Source organism: Crotalus tigris, unplaced genomic scaffold (assembly GCF_016545835.1).
Source record: "Crotalus tigris isolate CLP2741 ecotype Arizona unplaced genomic scaffold, ASM1654583v1 scf7180000017916.3911339, whole genome shotgun sequence".
NCBI lineage: Eukaryota > Metazoa > Chordata > Lepidosauria > Squamata > Viperidae > Crotalus > Crotalus tigris.
In genome coordinates this window covers 2833991-2844246 of record NW_024096718.1, presented here as the reverse complement: position 1 = coordinate 2844246, position 10256 = coordinate 2833991, and the positions used below count along the sequence as shown (strand labels likewise).

Here is a 10256-nt window from a genome sequence, read left to right as displayed (position 1 = left end):
TTTCATCGGGATAGGGTTCACACTGGGTCTTGAAGTAAATAGTATACTTAGCTCTACAACTATGTGGGCTCTCAGTAAGGTCATTAAGGCAAAACCTGTTATTTTCAGAAGTCTAGGACACTTGACTTTTTTGGAGAGCTTGGGATATGCAGTTTGTATTTCACATGTGTACAAAGGCGGATAGATCAAGATATGAATCATACCTTAGGCTTAATGGACAATTTGAAAAAAATAATCACATTTATAAGTCTTGATACATTTTTCATATAAGATAGTTTATAAGGAATATTTCATTAAAATAATTTTAACATAGAAAAATAGTATTATCTGAAGAATAATATAAACAATATAGATAAAACATATTTACATATCAAAAAATATTTATCTACAACAATATTTATTATATTTAAATTATGTATTTTAAAATATCACCAGACTAATAAATTATACACAATTTCAAACACATGTGGCACCTGTAGTGCATAAAATATTTTTAAAACTTAATTAAAAAAAACCTAACAGATAGAACTGCAAAAAAGCAGGAATCTGTTTGAGCTTTAGTGCCTTGAATAAACAGCATCTGAAACCAAAAGAAAACTGTAATTAGAAAAGTACAGAGATTGGTTTTCAATGTAACCCAGGGAATATATTCTTATGAAAGTATAGTAATGATTGTATATAGTAAAATATAAATAATATGACACCATAAATAATATAGAACTGTATGTGTATGTAAAAAAGCAATCTTAGAATAATAGACAAAATGTTCAACTTTTTTTCCTACTACAAGAAAAGCAGGGAGTCAGCAAAAGGGATTCTTTTACAGATTTCCTTGGAACTGTATCACAATATAGAGCATTGCAACTGTAACAGAGAATTTTGAAAAACTTTAAATTGATCACAAAAAGAATGAAAAATCATGAGAGTTAAACATGTCTGTGTATTTGTGTGTAATATATATTACGAGATTTAATACAAAGTAGTACCAAATTTACAGCAGTTTCTTTCTCTGTAAAGTTCATTAATCTCTTCAGTACAACTCAGTATAACTCAACAAGGCTAAAATAATAGAAGTTCCTGGATGATGTACAGGTTGTTAATAAAACAGATTGTGAATACACTACAGGGCTCATTATTATCTAGGTCTCCCATGCAAGGTGCAAAATGAAATAATTTTAATTCTTTTGTTTATGCCTTCCCACTGGAACAAAATTTTAAGTGTGAAAAGAGAGAAAAGCAAATCAGTGTTTTCTGTTCAGATGATATGTTTGTATAAGTAAATATGTCAGATTTTTTTATACAACATAATTTCCAAAAAAGGAGGACTTGTAAGATACAAAAATGTGGAATATCACTGCATTAAAAACAGAACACAAGAAGCCTAGCTTTCCTCCTCAGTCTATGGTAATTGTTTGACATGACAAATGAACATTCCTGTAATTTACAATGAACAAACTCTCAGCTCTACCCAGGCTTGTGGATCAGATTTCCACTCAACCAGTATTTATGAAAATGGTATCAACACATGTCTTTAACCAACCTTTTCACTGTTACTGGATTTAATTGATTTTACTGTTGTATTGTTGATTGCCGTTGAATGTTTACACAAACAGAAATGTGGTGTTATCAGTTTAATAATGTTAATGATACCAGGAAGAAAAGTGACAAAGGGACAAAGTAACTAAAATAAAGCTTTGATGGAAATTATTTATTAAGAGTAATTGTGTGACTATTTGTAATGCTCATTACATTCATTCTTACCTCTGGGATACTCTGGATTCACATTTTCATATATTGGAAACAAGGGATTTTCTTGCTCACTGCGTAGCTTTCTTGCTCTTAAGACATCTCTCACACATTGATGTAAATATACATATTGACACTACAATGAAGAGGAAATACATATTAAAAAATAGGTCTTTCCCCCTATAAATCTTTTAACTGTTAGCAAGTTCATCTCCAACATATTTAAAGCATAGTAAAAAGGTATAGGTTTCCCTGCCAATCGTGTCCTACTTTAGGACCCGGTGCTCATTTCTGTTTCTTGGCTGAGGGTTTCTGTGGTCAGGTGGCCAGCACAGCTATATGCCAAAGTTGCACGGGACACTGTCACCTTCTCACTGAAGTGCTACCTGTTAATGTACTTGTATTTGCATGATTTTGAACTTCTAAGTGGACAGGAGCTGGGCCAAGTAACGGTAGCTCATCTTACTGTACAGGCACTCGAGTCTTGAACCCAGTCTGTCAGCTATCCTGCTGACAAGTTCAGCATCTTTAACTGCTGAGCCATTGTGCCCCCCACTTAAAACCTAGTATATTGGAGAAAATGCAGTCTGGTATCTTGATTCAGAAATATAGAAGTGGGAAGGCCCTAGTTGTGTTTCCTTATTCCACTTTGATAATAATAAGTTATTTTTCTAGTACTAACATGTTTAATGTTTAATTCTCAATATAGTTTTAAAAATTAATCAAAACCTAAGTTGTTATTATACCATCTCTATTAATATATAAATTAAGAATAAGTTACACTAAAACAACAATCTCCTTTCTCATTTGTTTTCCATTCATGCTTAACTTGCTAAGTATATTGATCTCCTCTTTTAAATGTAAAAATGAATTATGGCCAGACTAAATAAATAAATAAATAAACAAACAAACAAACAAACAAACAAGCAAGCAAGCAAGCAAGCAAGCACATTAAAGTGGAATTATGACCTCCCAGCTTTAAAGCAATAAGCTCACACCTATGAGCTTCTCATCTATTTGATATCCTACTTGATCTAAAATGTCACCAGATAACAATTTTAACATATTCAAATGAAATGAAAACATTGCCTCTCTTTCTTTTACTAAGATCAACACCCCGAAACAGCAATGCTATTTCACTCATTGGAAAAAGAATCCCAGCTTATTTATCTGAAATATTTCTAGAGGGTCTATAAATTATCATACAAATGGATAGTGAATTTGGCTTTATGCCAGAATTGGTGAAAATGGTTTTAGCATCCTTCCACCCATTATAAAGAACTGCATTTTGCGTGAAATTGGTGCCATACTCCTTAAGTTAAGCAATTAAGCATTCATATCTGTAATAATGAAGATATAGGCAATTGTAAATCATAACTCTAAGTGAGGCTCGTGGCATAGAAGATGAAGAACATGAAGAGTATTGCCATCATTATATAAACTCTCATCTGATTGGTATCAGGACTGATTATAAAGTCACAGGTTTTGTAGGTTTGAAATCCAGGCATTCACAACAATCTTTTGTTAGCAATGATGAAATAAGAGTAGAATTTTCCATTAGGGCCAAGATCAGATTTCTTTTCTTCTACTCCTCAACCGAGTTGACCTATATCACTGTTGTTTTTTTGTAACACCATATCTTAACCCTCAAAATTGTAGGAAACCGTATGGCCAGTTTTTGGCAATTGCAACTTCAAAGTTAGCAGCACACAGGAAAAAAGGAATTGGGGTTCACATGCAGCTTTGGATCCCAGAATGCCCTTTCCTATATTACAGGTAGTCTCAGGATTTGTTGATGCATGAAAACTGGGAAAGGCAGGATCCCAGAGTCAGAGAGAATGGATGAAAGATATTTAACAAGGCAATTATGGATTGCTTCTATTAGAAGAGAAAAAAAAGCAATTTGCGTGGCTAACAGGTGAAGGAGGCACAAGTTAAAAGAAAAAGAGCAGAGGAGATGCAGATTTGAGGAAGAATGGGAGACGGTGAAGGTTGGAAGCCTTCATCCAAGTCTCATACTAGAGTTTTATTCATCTAGAATTATGCACATTATATTGTGAACTGCTTTTGGTAGGCGGTGGTCCAGAAAGATAGAATCTAAATCCAATAAATATATGCATTAATAAAAGAATGTTGTTGATGGGAAAAGGGGAAGGATTATGATTAATTGTGAAGAGGCTGATTGGACAAAAGCCTGGTAGCAGAGGTGATGATGGAAGGGGGAAAGAAAATATGAGCAGGGGAGACAGAAGTCTGAAGATAACAGAAGAAGAAAGGAAAGATTGAGAGAACGTATGGTAGGTCATAAAATTTAGGATAAGATAGATAGTGAGATGATGGTAGGAAAGAAGTGGAGACTTAGGGATTGTGGATTAAGGAGGAAAGGGGACACTGGTTTTCTACTATAGATTTGAATGTTATAGTTAGCTGGACATCTTTAGCTATCTTGTTAATACTATTTTACCACTGTTTTTAAAGTTTACCTCTGTTTGAACCATGTGAACCCTGTGAAGCCTAAGATCATACACTGCCCCATAAATATCCACAGAATCCTTTGAGTCCAACTGTTGAAGAAGTCGGTCCAGTGCAATGAATGTCCCGGTTCGACCAACACCAGCACTGAAAGAGAAAACAAGAACAATGCCACTTCAGATTATGGAAAAAATTCAGAGAAGAGCTACTAAGATGATCAAAGGCCTGGAAACTAAAACATATGAAAAAGCAACCTGGAATTAAGGAGAAACTTCCTGACAGTGAGGACAATTAACCAATGAAATAGCTCGCCCCCAGAAATCATGGGCGCTCCATCACTGGAGATTTTTAAAAAGAGGCTAGACAGTCACTAGCCTCTTCAGCAAGGGGTTGGATTAGAAGGCCTCTAAGGTCCCTTCTAGCTCTATTCTATTTTATATCTCCATGCCTTTTTTTGCCAATGTCTTATGGAAAATTAGTTCAAGCTAAACTAGGATTGATATTCCTTTTCATTTTTTCAATTTCAGGGATGAAATTGAATGATTCAAGATTTGCTGTTACCCTTTGGAAAGAAGCAAAATCACTTTTTAAAATGAAGGTCTGTGCATTTTTGAAAATATTATTGTGCAGCTCATACCTGCAATGAACTATGGTTGGCCCAGCCTGAGGGGTCCGATTGATATAATCTCTTACAGTCCTCACAAACTGAATGAGCGACTGGGTGGTTTCTGGTACACCATGGTCTGGCCATACAGTGTAGTGGAATTGACGAATAAGTCTAGAAGAATCAAACTGCTCTTCCTATCAAGTCAATGGAACAAACATAACAATTAGCCTGGGAAACAGACACTATATAACACATGAATATGTACTAAGTTTTGGAGAAAAGTTTTTCATAAAGTATGAGTACATAATGGCTGCTTTACTGGTGTAAAATGAAAACCTCCAATTATTTCTAAGGCATAATAAAGTATAAAGATGTTGAGAAATAAGTGACAGATAGATCTCTTGAAATATCCATGCTATCACTCCAGTAAGGTATTGAAATATTTTTTCAATTCACCATCAATTCAGATCATTGAATTGTATATAAGAATAGATTAGCAGAACAATATTCAATAAATCTCCTTAGAAGGAAACTCAAATGGATTTGCTGGAGATCCGTTTTTAGATTAAAGGATATATCTGGCTGGCTGGTTAAGCAGGTTTAGAACAGGTTGTTTGGTTAAGTGGAGACTTTTAGGAAATATCAGGGATATTAGTCAGAGTGGGAAGAAAAAAAATGTGGAAAAGTGATGGACTACTTCATACCATACTGATGTCATAAATCTATATGGACTACATATTGGGAGTTGACCTCAATTCAAAGAAGGAGTTACCTTAAATAGGCATGGAGCTGCACACTTAATACATTATTTCTTTCACATTTAACAATAAAATGAGATAGCATATCTTCTTTGAAAATTTGATTAAATAGTTGGAAATACTTACGCTGGAAATCTTAAATTCTCTTATTGTCCATTCTGGGAGGACTGATTCAGATAGCATCTGGACTATTAAGTCACCATAATATAAAGAATCCTGGTCAAAGGGCCAATAATGATCACATTTTACCTAGAAATTTGAAAAAAGTTTGCTTTTAAAATTACAAAGTTGTATTTATCACTATACAGCTGAATAGCTGTGCCATTCTTCAAAGGGATGCTCCACTTTGTAGGAGGTTAGAGCAAAACATCCTCTCAAAGCAGTGCTATATCCTTCTCATTTTTAACAGCAAGTCGAAGCAACCATGTTACTTTGCATTATTATGCTTCAGTGCTCCTTCAGCCTTCTCCTTCAGAGTTGGCTATGGTACTTCTAGGTTGAGTGGCTTCAGCAGATGTAGTGGGTTTGCCAACTGCTATCTGGCTTTGAACTTTCTGAAGCCTGTCAAAGCTTTTTGGGAATCTTTAGCAAATACTGTGGAACTATGCCATAGCTCATGTTAAAATCACTCAGTTTGGAGTAATCACAACATACATCAAAGATATTTCATGCTGGACTGTTTCGTTGCATACTTCAGGCCATCATGGGAATATTTGGCCAGTGCTGAGTGAAAAAGTTCAGAGCCTGATTGCAGAAATGGGGAAGAACCTTTCACCCATAGCACTGAACTGAAGAAGTTTGAGGCAATGCAAATGGGTTTGCTAAGGTGAATTATGGCACCACTTCACTTCTATGAAGAGAATCACATCACCTCCTTGGCCAAATCTCTTTGTTGAAACAAAACAATTTGCTTTGCATATATCAATTTATTTATTTATTTATGAGACTTATATACCGCTTTAAGTGCAAGCACTCTCTAAGCGGTGTACACCAGTAAGCAATGTATATATATATTTACATTGCCCCCAACAATCTGGGTCCTCATTTTACCTACCCGGAAGGATGGAAGGCTGAGTCAACCTTGAGCCGGTGAGATTTGAACCGCTGACCTGCTGAACACAGTCAGCTAAAGTGGCCTGCAGTACTGCACTCTAACTGCTGCGCCACCTCGGCTCAATGAAAATATACTTTAATTTTATAGCAAATTTTGTAGACTTCCAGATACAGATGTTTATAATCTGATTTTCCTATTCTAGAGAAGAATGTACAAGCATCAGGCTAGAAACCAGAAGACTGTGAGTTTTAGTACTGCCTTGGTATATTGCCAGCTGGGTGACTGGGTGCCAGTCCCTCTCTCTCAGCCCAACTCACCTTACAGGGTTGTTGTGGGAAAAATAGGAAGAAGGAGTATTAGGTATGTTCACCAATTTAAGTTATTTATAAAAATAATACTTAAAGATGGAATAAAAAAGTCTAAATCAATACTTTTCTGTATTTAAATTCAAACCAGTAAAAAGGCAAGAAAGACCCTCTCTGTTTCAAACTGGTCTGCTTTGCTCTTTGCAGAGGTTTTTGTGTATCAGATGATTTGATTGATCCTATATGCTATGTACAACTATCAGTTTACAGGTAGTCCTTGACTTACAAACATAATTGAGCCCAAAATTTCTTTTGCTAAGCCAGACAGTTGTTAAGGGAGTTTTGCCCCATTTTATGACCTTTTTTGCCACAGCTGTTAAATGAATCAGTCCGGTTGTTAAATTAGTAAGACGGTTGTTGAATGAATTTGGCTTCCCCATTGATTTTGCTTGTCAGAAGGTTGCAAAAAGAAATCACATGACCCTAGGACACTGCAATTATCATAAATATGAGTCAGTTGCCAAGTATCTGTAGTGTAATCACATGACCACGGGGATGCAAGTGTGAAAAACGGTCATAAGTCTCTTTTTTCAGTGCCATTGTAACTTCAAATGGTCACTAAATGAACTGTTGTAAGTCAAGGACTATCTGTAGTTTGTGCACACCATAAGTGCCACAGTTATTTGTTGCCAACATTTCATGGAGTCAAGTAGAATCTGTCTTCCTATGGCAAATGTATCCAATGCTATGTTAAATTGGGATAAACAGGCAAGGAACATTGCTTGATCATCTTATTTTTTTTGTTTTTAAGGACGTATGAGAGGCAATGTGTTAAACCAAGGTCATTAATATATTAGTAACACTCAGTTCTACTTGTCCTTATTTGGGTCAGATGAAGTGGTGCAGATATTGAACTAGATCAAGAAACCATGCCTTGATTCTAGTCAGATGGAGATCTTGTGATAGGTGGGTTCTGCATCTGTACAGCTTGTTCTAAATAAAGGCACAGATATATAGCCTGGAAGTCTTTTAATCAAGTCTTGTCTTTTGATGTTTGGAAGCTTCTGAAATATTCTGGTCTTTATCAGCTTTGACTAGTTAAAAATGTAATATTTTCTGTATGATGTTTACCTAATACAATTCATGTTCTATTAAATTTTTCATTACTACCATATATGATTCATGTACGCTTTGACAATAACCAAGAAGCTTCAGCTAGAATAAAATATGTTAGCCACAAGTGAAATTGATACAGCAAGAAACATCATTCGGCACTGGTCTTTTCTGAACTCAACAGAAGGTACTAGTGTATCTTTATCATTTTAAATAACTTTTGCTTGTTTATGAGTTAACATCTGAGAATATAGTCTCTTCTAGATCTGCACATTTTAATTGAGTTAACTCTTTATTATACTTTCCAGCTTAATGTCAACATGGATAAAATGATCATATTCTTGAATACCAACTAATAACCATATGAATGAAAAGTCATTTAAAAACTGAAGTAAATAAATAGACAAATCTTAATGAACCTTCATTTTTCTGTTAATATTTTTGTGAGTGGGTAACAACTTTGCACAACATTATAGCTTAGATTCAGATTTGCTCCTTTTATTTGTAAAGACTGGAATTGTCTACAAAAAACAAGAACTGAGCATAATCAACTTTCTACATCTGCCTTCATCACCCTGGTTTTTACTGGATCATTCAACAATCCAACACCTATTCAATTGGGGCTCAGAAAGAAAGGACAAAATGCAAGCTATTTCTTTGTCCCATTCCATAGGTGGATGTTTCTGTGAAAAAATTCATTCATGCAATATTTGGGTGTAATCCATTGTGTAATCCATTTTATGTAGAACTTTATGAAAACAAGAATTGCGTGCATTAGTGACAAATGAATGTTTGGTACCACTGAATACTAGAAACCCCCCCCCCACATCAAAAGTTTCCCTTCTTTTCACATGGAGCATGTGTTTGGGTGATGGTCTAAAAGCTTGTGAAAAGGCTATAAATAATGATCCCAAGGCAAACAGCTAACTGGATTTCTTATGTGTGTCTTTTTTGCATAAATCATAAAGCTTCTACTACACTGTGATATGCAACAAGTTCTGTTGTGGATGCTATCATCGGCATTTTATCAGTGCTAGATGATATAATCTTTTTGTGAGGTAATTAACAAATAAGAAAACCACTCACCCGGCCCTTCTCGACACACTGGGTTACCATGACAACATTATGAACATTCTGTTCCCATGCCATTTTCCAGAAATCATCCTTTGTGCCAGGCAAAGGTCCTTGAGTTGCAATGTATTCCCTACGGAAATTATTGCCCTGTTGATTCAAAGGCTATGATTAGTTCAGATAGTGCCATAGTAACCGGAGATAACTCCCTATTCTTGGTTTTAAAGCACAGTATTCATACTTAAAATAAGAAGAGGGATTGTCCATGATGTCATCAGGCTGAAAAGAACTAAAATGTCACATATGAAGATTACTTTGTCTCAAAGAAGCAATTTCATCTTTCTATCAGTCAGGATCAACGATACAATAACATACAAAAACTAAAGTAACAACAACCAAAAAACCTGGCCAAAATTATGAGCAAAGCCAATTGATTCGATTTTCCTGAGGAAAATGTTCCTGCTAGGCTAAGTCTCTGTTCTTCCAATTTCATGGGTTCCTAAAATGCTCCTATTCTGTATATATCATTTTAAAGCTGGTACCTTCTGATACATTTGGAGTCTAATTCCTACTATTACTTCCAACACTTATGATTGAGTTAACTATAGATTATAGAAGCTATATAAGAATATTCACATGGCATCATTACCATTTTCTTTTAATTCATAGATCTATATGCTTTCTGAATCAAATATATCTTCAAATAGTGATGCTGCCTGTAATAATCTGCTATATCTATTTCTAAAGGATTTAAAGTAGCTACATCAGACAAATTATCATCTGTAGGTTCTAATGCTGCTTAAAAATCAATTTATGGTCTTTAGTGATAATGGAATCTCAGTTTTATGGAAACTAATTTGGCACAGTGTTAAGAATTTGATTAGTTAAAAAATGGGCAGGAAGATATAAGAACTTCTCTTTGGATGATTATCAAATAACTTTTTAAAGAGTCCATGTAAAGGAAATATGGATCACTTACTGGGATGTAGCTTGCATTGATATAGTCAGAACATGGGTCATCATCTACATTTGAAAGTTTCACTCTTGTTGTGTCATCTATAAGAAGGATTTATTATAATAAAAATATGAACCATTATATATAGTTATTAATTTCCTTTACTTTCATGGGC

General features: G+C 34.8%; 1 protein-coding gene across 2 annotated transcripts in view; it reads right to left on the bottom strand.

The window, feature by feature from the left end:
* Positions 1–216: 216 nt before the first annotated feature.
* PTPRB (protein tyrosine phosphatase receptor type B) overlaps positions 217–10256 on the bottom strand; it is an 85364-nt gene continuing 75324 nt past the window's right edge. For both annotated transcript variants that reach the window (XM_039344477.1, XM_039344478.1), the window contains 7 exons: positions 10106–10182; positions 9142–9276; positions 5710–5832; positions 4856–5019; positions 4230–4365; positions 1762–1882; positions 217–580 (listed from right to left, as the gene is read on the bottom strand). In XM_039344477.1, coding sequence (XP_039200411.1) covers positions 558–580; positions 1762–1882; positions 4230–4365; positions 4856–5019; positions 5710–5832; positions 9142–9276; positions 10106–10182 — 779 coding nt within the window. In that variant the 3' untranslated portion in view covers positions 217–557. The remainder of the gene's footprint in view (positions 581–1761; positions 1883–4229; positions 4366–4855; positions 5020–5709; positions 5833–9141; positions 9277–10105; positions 10183–10256) is intronic.